Source organism: Oreochromis aureus, linkage group 12 (assembly GCF_013358895.1).
Source record: "Oreochromis aureus strain Israel breed Guangdong linkage group 12, ZZ_aureus, whole genome shotgun sequence".
In the NCBI taxonomy this organism is placed as follows: Eukaryota; Metazoa; Chordata; class Actinopteri; order Cichliformes; family Cichlidae; genus Oreochromis; species Oreochromis aureus.
Window position 1 is genome coordinate 17,614,157 of NC_052953.1, and position 12,689 is coordinate 17,626,845.

Here is a 12,689-nt window from a genome sequence, read left to right on the forward strand (position 1 = left end):
CCTCGGATTGCTGTAAAAACAAATCATATTTAGTTTCACATAAATAAATTAATAGACAACGAAATCCCCCTAAATCCTAAAGTATTTTGCAATATCAGCTTCGAAACAGTTTGCTTTTGACTGCTGTCAAGTAATAAATACTGAGAGACTGGTAGTCTAGGCTACTTTAAGATCTAAGAATTTGTGTTTTACGAAGTGCCTGGAAAGGCATCACCGGCAACGGTCAACCGGTCCTCTGCATCTGTAACATTAACGTGTCATATCAAGGTAAATAAGATTTAAATAATAAATGTAGGTATATTAAAAATATTAATACATGCAAAACATTAATTAAAAACTAAACAATAAAATATTATATTATTTATAGATAAACTAATGTAAGCAGGACAGGGATTTCTCTACCCAGCCTTTCTTTCTTTCTTGGGCCTGATCTGAAGTATGACTTTTATCATTTAAGTGGGAACTGTATGGGGTTAGAACGATGCCACCTTAAAATAAAACTGAAAAAAATATTGAAACTGAAAAAAATATTGAAACTGAAAAAAAAAATATTGTAAATGAAATAAATGTACTGAAAAATTTTGTATTGAAAGTGAAAAAATTGATAGTGATAAAAGATTAAATTGAAACTGTAAAATTTTTCAGTTTCAATTTTTTATGTTTCTGTTTTTTTCAGTTTCAATATTTTTTTCCAGTTTCATTTTAAGGTGGCATCATTCTAACCTCATAGAACTGGTGTTGTTTTTTGGTCATGCAAGGAAGAGTGCTCCTTTCTCTGTCTATTTTGAGTTACATTTTAGTATAATTTTATTTTTTCTTGTGCATTGTCTTTCTTTTTTATGGTTTAATGGTTTTGAAACTTAATGACAATTTTCATGAAGAAAAAAGAAATAAACTAATATTACTTCTTTATCCCATTTGTCTTTTGACTTCTTTTGAATTTTTTTTTTTGAAAAGATACATTTAATATTTTAAAATTAAACAACATTTGTCTTATTCAGATTGCATTAATTGATTTTTCAAGTTGACAAACTTTATGATTATGGCTAATTATAACATAAATATGGAGTCAACGTATATATTTCAACAAGAGATGTAAGATGGTGTGTTGAGAAGTATTTTGAGAAGCTGATGAAAAAAAAATGAAATGGGGAACAGATGAAGTTAAGTTAGTGGATCAGGAAGTGCAGAGAAATAATGAGGAATGAGAGGATCTATCAAGAGAATGGAAACAGGAAAGGTCCAGATGACATACCTGTGGAGGTATGGAGAAGTCAGAGAGAGAGGGCAATGGACTTTAACCTGATTGTTTAATTCAATTTCAGAGGATGCCTGAAGAATAGAGAACTGCACGGTACTTCAAGAACAAGGATAATGTGAAGAGCTGTATTAACTACAGAAGAATAACGGTAATAAGCCATAGCATGAAGCCAGTGTGCTTCATGTGCTATGTTTGCCTTAAGAGTGTTGATGGAGATGTATAGAGAGCGTCATAAGAAGTTGCACTCTCTCAGCACTTACGATAGGGTTTCAAGAGAGGAATTTTGGTACTCCACGAGGAAGTCAGGAGTGGTAAAGAAGTATATGAGCATGGTGCAGGACATGTATGAAGACAGCGAGACAGTGGTGAGTTATGTGGTAGAAGTGACAGATGGGCTCAAACTAAGGGTGGGCCTGACTCAGAGATTCAGCTCTGAGCCCTTTCTTGTTTTTGTGATGATGGGCAGGACTTATGTTTGCAGACAACATTGTGCTCTATTGTTAGAGCAGGTGGAAGAATGCCTGGAGAGGTGGAGGTATGCATTGCACTAGCAAAAGTCAGGGGACCAAGCTGGATGTGGCAGAGCTGAAGATCCTCGAACTGGGAGTGACCAGGATGAGAAAAGAGTAGATGAGAAGAACAGATCAGGTTGAGTGGTGTGGAGAAAGGGATAGTGGATATATTGGACAAATTCTGTCATTAGGACATGCAGAGGGCTGCAAAAAATACATGTAAAAAAAACTAAAACAAAAAACAAAACTCCGTACACTCATGGAATTACAGTATAAACCTCTCTCCATATATTTGCAAACAATTCTCTTGCAATAATTATCTATTTAAAAGAAAAAAAACAACAACCCTCAGGCCATATGGTAAAATAAACATGGTGACATTTGAAAAAAGGGCTATAAAGGACATCTTGGGATGCTGCTTTATATATTTTAGGTCACTCAAAATCCAACAGCAGATAAAGTACACGCAAAAACATTATGTTTTAATTATACAATAACAGTCGAACAGTTCAAAATTGTATAAATAGATGCCTGGAGACTGCACCACATGAAAATGATGCTATTTAGCAGATACAGTTGAAAACAACTTTAAACATGTTTATGTTTTTGATATATTCTCTTTGACATTTTGCTTTAGGCACAAGAATTGAATTTCAAATTAAATAAATATAAAATCTATGCACATACTATGAGGTCTATTATCCACCAATTTTATTATACAACATAACAATATCAAGCACGCATTTACACACATGTGTTAAGAAGTCCTTCTAGTTACCGATCGCTATAAATACCACCTGTATTTATGCTGTTGATATAAAACCCTTTATTAAAGTTATATTTTACATCTTCACGTTTTTTTTCTTAAGAGTGAATTATCTGCATTCCCTTTGCAGAAAATGTTCCATTTGAATCATTTATTCTATTTACAGCACATATTAGCTTTTTGATTTCCCTCCAGGTCCTTCGTGCATCACACGTCGTCAAACACGCCCTTCACTGGAGGTGACAGAGTGAGGTAACTTCCTCCTGTGGATCTACAGCATTAAACACAGTAACACAGTGCGACAGAGAGGGACTGTTAGCATTCTTTTAAAACACAATATTATTCAGATTCATTTTAACACTAATCAACTATATTCTTGGTACTGAATGACATTATACCTTCTGTTGGGCGACTCGTCATCACTGGAGTCTTCCTGCAGTAAGCCCGTCTGCTGCTCGTCGGCCTTTTCGTTTCTTCTGGTAAATGTGACAACTGTGAATACAGAGAAGAAAAGATGCACAACACTAGTAAGCAGATTGACTTTTTCTACAAGGGGTGGCTATAGCTCCAGAGATAGAGGTCACCTACTAATTGGAAGGTTAGTTCGACATATGCATTCACAGAAAAAACGTACCTGTAAATTGGGTGAATGACACAAGTTGTATAATGAGTGCTTAAGTAGAGTAGAAAAGCACGATATAAAAACCATTTTATTTACAATATAAATCATGATAATCCATCAAAAATCCATGTTTGGTGTAATTCAAAACAAAGGGGGAAAGGTGGTGACATGTTAAAAACTCTAAAAATGTTCTTCGTAATAATCATGTGCAGCAAAGAAATGACCGTTATCTACCATCTGCTAGATATTTATATATGTAGAAATATATATAGATGTAAAGCAGGCAGTTGTTCATGTGCAGCGTATTAGGTTCTCGCCACATAATTTTAATCAGATTGAGATCTTGAATTTGACTGTAATTTTACAAAACTTTGATTTCTTTTTTTTTTCAGCCATTCTGCTGTAGATTTGTTGCTGCAGCTTGGAATCATTATCCTGTTGCATTACCAAGCTACAACCAAGCTTTAGCCATCAGACAGATGGCCTCACATTTAACTCCAGAATACTTTTTGTACAGAGCAGTTTGTGGTCAACAGGTACCCAGGTCCTGAGGCCCACATCATTACACCTGCACCACCATGCTTGATAACTTGTATGAGGTGTTTTCTTGCTGTCTTTGGATAATAATTTGTAAACCAAAGCCATGCTGCCATGTTTTTAGAGAGAAGAGGCTTTCTTCTGGCAGCACTTCCAAACAAGCCATACTTGTTCAGTCTTTTGCATAGATTCCTGTATGATAAGTTCTTTTTACTTGTGTCATGTTCATAGAAACCTAAGAATAACTTCCTGTGGGAACACAGGGGTGGTGCTTCTTCCACAGAAACCCAACCAGGCAAGCTGTAAAGCCTGTATGGATATGTATCTCATGTGGGTGGGGTGCTCTAGGTCTAAAATGATAGATTTTTAGTTTCTTGTATGAGCAGCAAGTTAGGTGGATAAATATCGATTAAAAAAAAAAAGTGTGAAGAAAATATTAGATAGATGTAGTGATATGAGAAAGAGCCTTACCACTTTTCTTGATCTTTGTTACAGGCTCCTTCTGGTTATCCTTTAACTCAGTGTAACCAGCTCTGTTCCGCCCAGTGGCCCGATCGACACCATACCGCTCCCTCCACGCCTGAAGCACAAAACAAAGTAGGTACACTATACACACAAACCAGTAGAACCGGGGAGCCAATAGGCTGGATAGATTTTCTTGTCTTGAGCGACTAAAGAAAGAAAATATCTACCCATCTTCGATTCTCTCCATCTTCAGCTCTTTGTCTTTTCCTTCTTTCTACAGAAGAACAAATTATAAAACATACAGTTTTAAAAAAACCTTTTTCATAGGTTACAAATTTGTACAAATTTGGATATGTTTAGCTGCTAAAACTGCTCTGATGCACAGAAACTTCAGAAACAGTAAGTGATTGAACTTGTGATCAAATTACCTCTTTTGATGAGTTCCCTGCCTTCATCCACCAGGTCAGAGGTCAAATCATCATCAGTGATGTACTGATGGAAGCCCAAGAGGTTCAAACAGCGAGACCCCAGACTACAAAACAAAATGAATGACATACATACTGTAACACATAAGTTATTATACTCAAGACAAAAACGTGATGGGTTTTTCAGAGCAGATTCCTTCGGCAAAATGGCCATTTTATTGCTCATAATTAACCTCCATCTTAAGTGTATCAGAGTAATACAAAGTATAAAACTAATACATCTCTACCGTCCACTTAGTGATAAACAGGTGGGTAGTGTATAGCTGGGATGATTTTAACTACACTGGATTAAATTGGTAAGCAGTATAAAATAAAGGGCGTGATAATGTGTTTGGAAATGTGTTTGCACTACAGATTCTGGACAAAAGCAGAATTCAGTAGAAAAGCTAAAGTCCTATCAACTCTACTTCAAACACTGAGTCCAACAAAAAATGAAAACGCTATTTTTAAGCATAATTTAAATAAAGAGTGTTTTACACTCACACAATATTTCACATTATGACTCACAAAACCATCAACACTTCAAGGATTATAGACAAGACAGATTTTTACTCTATTATGAGATAAACTGTAACAATGTTACTTACCCTAATAATAGTATTAAAACTTGTTATTTATAGCTCTCTTTAAATATATACACTTCTTAGTTCTCATGTTTATACCTGTACTTATACATCTTAAATCAGCCATTGGAGTATTTTCAGGTGGGAAAAATACACAAGAATGTGCAAAAGCTGTTAGAGATTGCTGGTTACTTTACTTGCAATATGTAGCAAAGCACAGCAGCAACACCAGCATGGGATAATAGATGTAGAACCCATCTGATATAAAAGACAGCAGCTGCATAGAGCCCATGATCTGATAAAAAAAATAAAGAAAAACACACATTTAATTTACAGGTACAAATGTCTCTGTGTGTTGATACGTGAATTTGTGGAACCCACAGAGGTGTAAGATGTCTGTACTCTGTCCTTGTGTGAGATGGCAGAGTCCATGTGAATCATTCCCAGAAGGTTGAGGCATAAAGGTGGAGTGAGACGACAAAATAACCTGAGTCATACAGGGAAAAAGAGAGAGAGAGAGAGAGAGAGAGAATATTAAAATTAGGACAACACACATTAAGCATATCAGACTAAATTGTGCTTCGTGTTTGGAAAGTCTGACCTGTAACCTATCCTTCCACTGATATGAAACCAAAAAGCAAAGATGTGTTTGACTAACTAACTTTCCATTTCAACTCACTTCATCTCTTATAGTGTAAATATGCTGCACATACATGCCACTGAACAGCAGGCTGTAAGCATCAGTCTGGTGATGTGGCACCAGGTAATAGTAGTTGAAAAATCGTATCCTGAAAACTGTGGAGTAGACGCACACGCACATGAACAGGATAACGACAAAGCACACCATCTGTTGGAGAGAAAAAGGAAACACGTTTGAAGGTTAGACTTGAACCGAAGAGAACAAAATAACCAACGTGTTTATGCTCACAGCAGATTTCTGTTGGTTTTAAATAAAATAATAATGTGGGAGTCCAAGTGTTTGAAAGGCAAACTTTTGTTTCTTTCACCAATTTTTTGGCAAAAAGGAAAAAAAAACTTTAAATAAATTAAAATACTGTGTTACTCCTTGTAGTTACTCCTTGTAGTAACGTCATTTTAACGAGATTAACGCTAACAGCACTAATACATACTCACCTCAATGCAATGATAGTTGTACCATTTTTCAGCCAACTGAATAAAGACCGCAAACAGAGAAAGGACAGGGTGTGTGCTGAAGAAGGTGCACTCAGACCAGATTACTGCAGCAGAGAGTAAGCACAGGAGGACAGCCAGCAGCCTGCAGAGGCCCTGTCTGAGCACACACTCCCAAAACCACTCTGAACACACACACACAAACACAAACAAATATGTGTGTAAGTGCAAACTCACATTTATGTTATACAAAAAAAAGGCACATGACTGCCACGAAGAATTTATTATTAGACCGAGTGTCCCTAAAAGTTGCATTTTGTTTGCCAGACGACAAAAAGTTCAAAAAAGAGAAATTATCGTGTTGCTAACTGAAAACAAACCACAACTTTCTATTATAGCAGATATTCAAGAACATTTTTTAAGGATGTATTAGATATATCATCAATGCCATAATAAGTTTTACTTTTAATACTCCATCTGGGAATCTAAGAACTCACCTACAGTTGGAGTGTAGATGAACCTACGGATCCAGCCACGGTGTGCTAAAGGAAAGCTGTGGGTGAAGTGTCGGAGCGAGCTGTTCTGGCTTTTTGCTACATCTTCCAGATGAAAGGCCTGCTCTAACAGGATAGACCACTGAACCTGAGTCTGATTGTGTCTCTGCACTGCGCTGACCACCTGAAAACACACATGCAAATACAAAACATACAGGAAAGATGGGCAAACACTTTTTACAGGCATTTTAATGTGTAATCATATTTTTTTGCTTTATTTTTTTTTTAATTCACAGTGCACTTTTAAAAATAATTAATTACTTTTTCATGAAGTTTAACTAGGACTCTTTTGGTGGGCGGGGCATTCTGGTCCACGCGAGAGATTTCCACATTTATTCCCATCTCTTCTTGGTACTTTGTGGGACACTGAAGTGAAATGACACTCGAATGAGCCCAGTGTACAAGCTGAAAATGCAACAATGTACGCATGAGGAAAAAAACTGTTTGTGGAATTTGGTTTGATTTCTTACCTTTGTCAAAATTATGTCCACATACTTCCTTAGAAAGTGGTTTTGCCTGACAGAGGCATGGATGCCTGCAACCTCCTGATAAAAAAAAAGCAGATTATTTTTGTAAAGAAAAAAATTAATATGCTGCAGTTTATTCTTTATTCTGTTATAAGTAAACCCTTGCCTCCATGACATCTGCAAGTTTCTCATCTGCCTCTGCTTTCTCAGTAGCCATCTTTGCTACCTTGAAGTAGCTCTTGGATAGCACGTAATCGTGGGAAGATGACAGCCAATAAGACCGTGGGATTTCCACCAAGCCATAACCTAGCAACAGGACCAGGAGGAAGAGTCCCCAGGTGTTGGCAGCTGTAATCCCTATGGTCTGGAGGTCCGCCCTACATGATTTAAAAGAAAGAAAATAGATTATGCTGACTATGCTAACCAGAAAGCACACATTGAAACATAGTGCATACAGCTCCAACTCGACTTACCAGGTCAGTTTCCACTTTAGCTGAACAGCCACATAGATGAGCAGAGCGATGAAGATGAGAAGGTATGTGCCATAATAAAGTGCATTTTCAATTAAAGCTGTTTTGATCTTTCCAACCACTGAGAAAGCTCCTGAGCGTGCATAAGACTGCATAAAGGGCAACAGCAGCCTGCACGCTCACACAGAGAACAGAGAGAAAGAAAGAGAGAAAAGGAAAGTCAAAACATTTTTTAACTTAAGGTAGAATGAATTAGCGTGTAAAAAAAAAAAATGAACAAATTATAGCCCAACTGAGATAGGAATTTTTTCACCGATTATTGCTGATTTAAAAATTTAAAATATCAGCTAATATTTTTTTGAGACACATTAAAGATAAACACACTTCCTTAACATTTTTAATATTGAGTTTACGGACTCTATATAAGGTAAAATGATAACGTTTTTTTCAAAACAATCTGGTTTTAATGTCACAACAACTTGTGGACAACTCATTTGCACTCTGCCTAAGCCTGATCAGACCCCATAACCCTTTTTTCCTAAGTGAACATCGGCAGGTCTGTTTTCACATCGCAAAACTATGGCATCACAACAATGTGACTGGTCACATGCAATGATGGATCCAGACCAACATTAATTATGATGATCCAGAACCAACACCAGCACAGGGATATCCGATACACTTATTGCCAACAGGGAGGATAGAGAGTGCCCTCTGGTGGAACACTTAGACATCCTGACTCCTAACATGGGACGCTTTATTTATCGTATGTTTATGAGTAAGAGGATCTTACCATGTAAGAAACTGAGAAGTCCAGTATACAACTCTCCAAAACACTCTGAGGGTTTCATTTGGAATATAAGTCCAAGGCTCCTCACACTTGCCTGGTGGACTAAAGTGCACACAGAAGATTAAAGAATTAGAGAAAAAAGCACGCTGGAAGCCAGGTATAAAATGCTAAATGCTCACAAGCCACATGATACATCATCACAACTTTAACACAACCACACCTTGAATCCATAAAATATACACTGTATGGATTTTGTTGCCATTTCAAAATCACTCATTGCCCCTAAAAGGTTCAGTGCCCCCAAATTTCATGACAGACTTCTAATAAAGAATAGCTCCAATAAAATAAAACAATGTACGAACTAAATGCGGTAACATTTTTGTAAAGAAGTATTACTCCTGAATTCTAAAACTGTATTTCTCAAAGCTGTGAGAGCCACGAATGGAATTTAATTCACCTCCATCGTATTAGGGTGAAGGGTGAAATCTGAGAGATGACACTGATCAGACACTGTATTAGATACACTTGCTTGTTCACGCAAATATCTGACAGGAAGGCAAGAGTAAGTTGAATAACTACTCATTTGTGAATTTGGCATAAACAACATGAAAGCACATGTTGTTTATGCCAACAGGTATCAACACTTCAGGATGCTGCTGGCTGTGGTGTAATGCTGTGAAGATATTTTCTTGGCAGGCTTTCGTCCACTTAATATCAACTGAGCATTGTTTAAACACGAGAGCCTACTGGAGTATATCAAAAGGTCTCCACAGTCACCAGATCTCAATTCCATTGACCACCTTCAGAATGTGGTGGAATGAGAAATCATAATCATGCAAGTGCAGCTGCCTGCAGGAATTATGTGATGCTATCATGTCAGTGTTGATATGAGCGACTCGTTGAATCTATGCCCCAAAGAATTAAAGGAGTCCATTGCTAACTAGGTGTAACTAATAAAGTGGCCGGTGAGTGTATGTAACAAAAAAAAATGATGAGTACTGATATCATCTAGGGGAATTACAAATAAGCAAAAGACACTGATTCTTAACAGTTTCAGAACACCAAACAAAACAGCAGAGCAACTTGAACTGAGTGAATAAAGTCTGTTCAGTTGTAAGGCTTTACTTGGGCTTAAAGCAATCAAATACATGGAGAAGTCATGTGAAAGATGAGCAAATGAGATTATGAGATCCCCGTGGAATGCTGGCTCCTTTGCTAAACAAACACGGACAAAGTGGATATGTGCAGATCAGCAGATTGTCTGCTGTGTTGTGTATAATGCTGCATGGCGGTGGAGCAAATCTGGAAGAATACTGAGTTAGTAAACTATGGCCCTATTTTTGATAAATCAAAGCAACGTCTTTACCTCATAGATGGAAAAGGAGAGAAGTTGGCCTCGCTCCTACTACTGGGGTTCGTTGGAGTTGCAGGAGTAGTGTTGTTTGTAATGTTAGAATTGCACTGATTGTAGACAGTCTGGCAGAAGAGTAGAGTTTGCACAGTTAGGCAAACACATGTAAAAGTACAGTGAAAATAGTGAAAAAGCACATAAAAATCTGACTCTTGCCCCCCCGAAAAAATAAAGTTACACTAATAAAGAAATTCATGTCTAATACCATGCTGACATCAAGTGGTAGGATGAAGACGATGAGGAAGCAGAGGTACCAGGACAGCAGCGTTCCAAACAGGACCAGCCTCTGCTGCTTCCACAGATCTCCATAACGCTGGAGGAGGTAGAGGGCCAAGAAAAAAACGACCACCACCACAACAGCCAGCGCAGCACCACTCATGATTACTTATAACAAGACAGGCATCAAGAGCTCATGACGGCAGACTGAAAGGACCTGGAAACAAAGAGAAAGAGATGAGTGGTGAAAGCAGACAGAATATCAGCTCTTATCTGCTGGACAACAGAGAGAAACAGCTTGACCAGTTGAGATGTGGGGAAACAGAAGTGACTAACATGCAGTAACATAACACACTGCCATGGATTAATTAAAAGAAAGCTTTATTTACTTATGAGAGGAAAAGAAATTAACGAAAACCAGCAGGACCTTGAATTAATCCACAAATCTGAAACTCTAGTGTGCCCAAAGATACTCTTTGACATTTCACAAACACTCACAGAGAGTTAGGCTACTCTGATAACCTTCAGAGCGAACAACTGGCTTTTAGAAAGTTTTTAAGTGGGATATTTTTCACATAAAAAAAGCTCTAAATCGTGTTTTCCAGATATTTTGGAGTGATAACTACTGTTTCCAAGACGGTCATTTAGCTATTATGGTTATGTTTTCTTTTTTAAAATCCAGAAGCGATGATTTTCGATGCATTTCCGCGCCGTGTTCTCCGCACTGTTAACTAGTCAATGCTGTGTTTCACTTCATGAACAAAGCAGGCCCACTTTTTATATACATTTTACATACATATTTTATTTATTAGAGCCACAGAGACTCTTACCTGTGGAGGGTTTATTGTCACTCTGAAGTTCAAAAAGCACAAAAAACTTTCTTAACTTACAGTCACATCATATTTCCTGGACGGGAACCCCGACTGATGTATACAACCTTTGAAACTACGTTGCGTAACTAACGTTCGGTACGCTAGCTTTGCTGGAGCAGCAGGGGGTTCTGGGTATTGTAGGCACTAGTGACTGCTGAGAATTTCATCGACAACATTGTTGGCTCCGTAACGCCAAGTATATCATATTTGATACATGAGCTGTTGTTGTTGTTGTTGTTTTTAACTCATATATGCCAATTAATACTTATTTACTTATTTGATCAGAAGGCATAATAAACACTCCAGTTTAAAAAAAAATATGGTAATTATTTCATGGTTCAGGCTTTATAGAGTAGACACACGTAACTCTGCATTTTATTAGCATTATTGCATCATTGGGATCCATACATACATATACAGTGTAGACAGGTAGACAGATATGCTCATACAAATAATTGTGAGTTCAAAACCTGAGAAACATACACAAATATAAACTTTTAAACTGTTCTAGTAAATTAAAAAAGGCGAAGTAGCTTCATTATTTTGTAGTCATTCCATTTGTACCCAGTTCGAAGGACAACTACATACTTTGCTAGAATGTGTTGTGAGCTGACAGTACTATCTTTAAATATAAGTAAAAAGCAGAGATAACAGAAAAACTTTGCATTAGTGTCTTATAAGGAAACCTCACTCACCCCACTTTTTAGTGCAAGATATAGGATGAGGAAAGAATCAGCAGCACAGAGTCAAGAGGCTGGAACGTGGACAGAGAAGCAAGCATATGAATAATGTCGACCTTATTCAGCACAAAAAGACGTGTGGATTGCATAGCATTGACAAGAGAAACATCATGGTGTTCTGTAGAAGACAGAAACAGTTTTTATCTCCAGAGACATGGATATTTTGTATAACACAAAGCTACACAAGGACAGTCTAAAATATAACAAATGAAACAGAAAAAAACAATGCTACGTCTTATTATTATACTCCTGATTCTGAATTTAACAGAGTGATAAAATTTATGAAAAATAAAATTCATATGAACTTCAAAATCTATTACAGGGTCATATACAGAGTCAGCCTGGCTGATTTAACTTTTTTTTAAACTTTTTTTTTCTTTGATTCAATGGCAAAGTGCTGGACCTGAAAGGAAAAAGTAATTTATAATGATATAGCACTGACTAATGAGCAATATTTTAAAACAGGACAGCTTATCTTCTTCTTTTTTTTTTAACATCAGTACAGTTTATTGCAGAAAGACAAAATCGTGCGTCAACTTCTTTTTTTTTCTCCATATTTTTTAATTCTGCCAACATACATGTTCTTTCAGATATGGATTCTGATATTCTGATATGATATAAATTAATTTCTGTCTGTCCTTGCAAACTACCTTTTAAATCCGTTAGTTAAAGTTCTATTGGTTTGTATGCACTTCTAATTGCAAAACAGGCAAAAAATGCATAAATCTAAATTCTTTAGTCTAGAAAAAAAAAATCAAATCACATTTTCAGTCATGTTTTCTTCTGATCGTGTGCTCCTCTTCTCCTCCACCCTGCTCCCTGAAACA

The 12,689-nt window shown here is 36.9% G+C and overlaps 1 protein-coding gene and 1 long non-coding RNA gene across 3 annotated transcripts; one reads left to right on the top strand and one right to left on the bottom strand.

Moving 5' to 3' along the window:
* Window positions 1-200: 200 nt before the first annotated feature.
* LOC120442960 lies at window positions 201-4,695 on the top strand. The gene is made up of 4 exons (XR_005615019.1): window positions 201-267; window positions 1,326-1,409; window positions 4,194-4,295; window positions 4,626-4,695. It is a non-coding gene; the product is annotated as an uncharacterized LOC120442960 (long non-coding RNA).
* On the bottom strand, window positions 2,181-11,219 carry lmbrd2a (LMBR1 domain containing 2a). Of its 2 annotated transcripts, none has more exons than XM_039620345.1 (18): window positions 11,141-11,219; window positions 10,240-10,467; window positions 9,990-10,099; window positions 8,627-8,725; window positions 7,837-8,004; window positions 7,530-7,740; window positions 7,367-7,441; window positions 7,158-7,262; window positions 6,840-7,020; window positions 6,346-6,527; window positions 5,925-6,058; window positions 5,593-5,698; window positions 5,409-5,506; window positions 4,592-4,695; window positions 4,391-4,437; window positions 4,170-4,278; window positions 2,938-3,031; window positions 2,181-2,810 (listed from the first exon to the last, which is right to left on the bottom strand). In XM_039620345.1, exons 2-18 carry the CDS (start codon window positions 10,411-10,413, stop codon window positions 2,747-2,749), a joined length of 2,061 nt encoding a protein of 686 aa, XP_039476279.1. In that variant the 5' UTR covers window positions 10,414-10,467; window positions 11,141-11,219; the 3' UTR covers window positions 2,181-2,746. The 2 variants fall into 2 exon arrangements, with proteins under 2 accessions (XP_039476279.1, XP_031616146.1); XM_031760286.2 differs by having other exon boundaries at window positions 11,081-11,212.
* Between the last annotated feature and the right edge of the window lie 1,470 nt (window positions 11,220-12,689).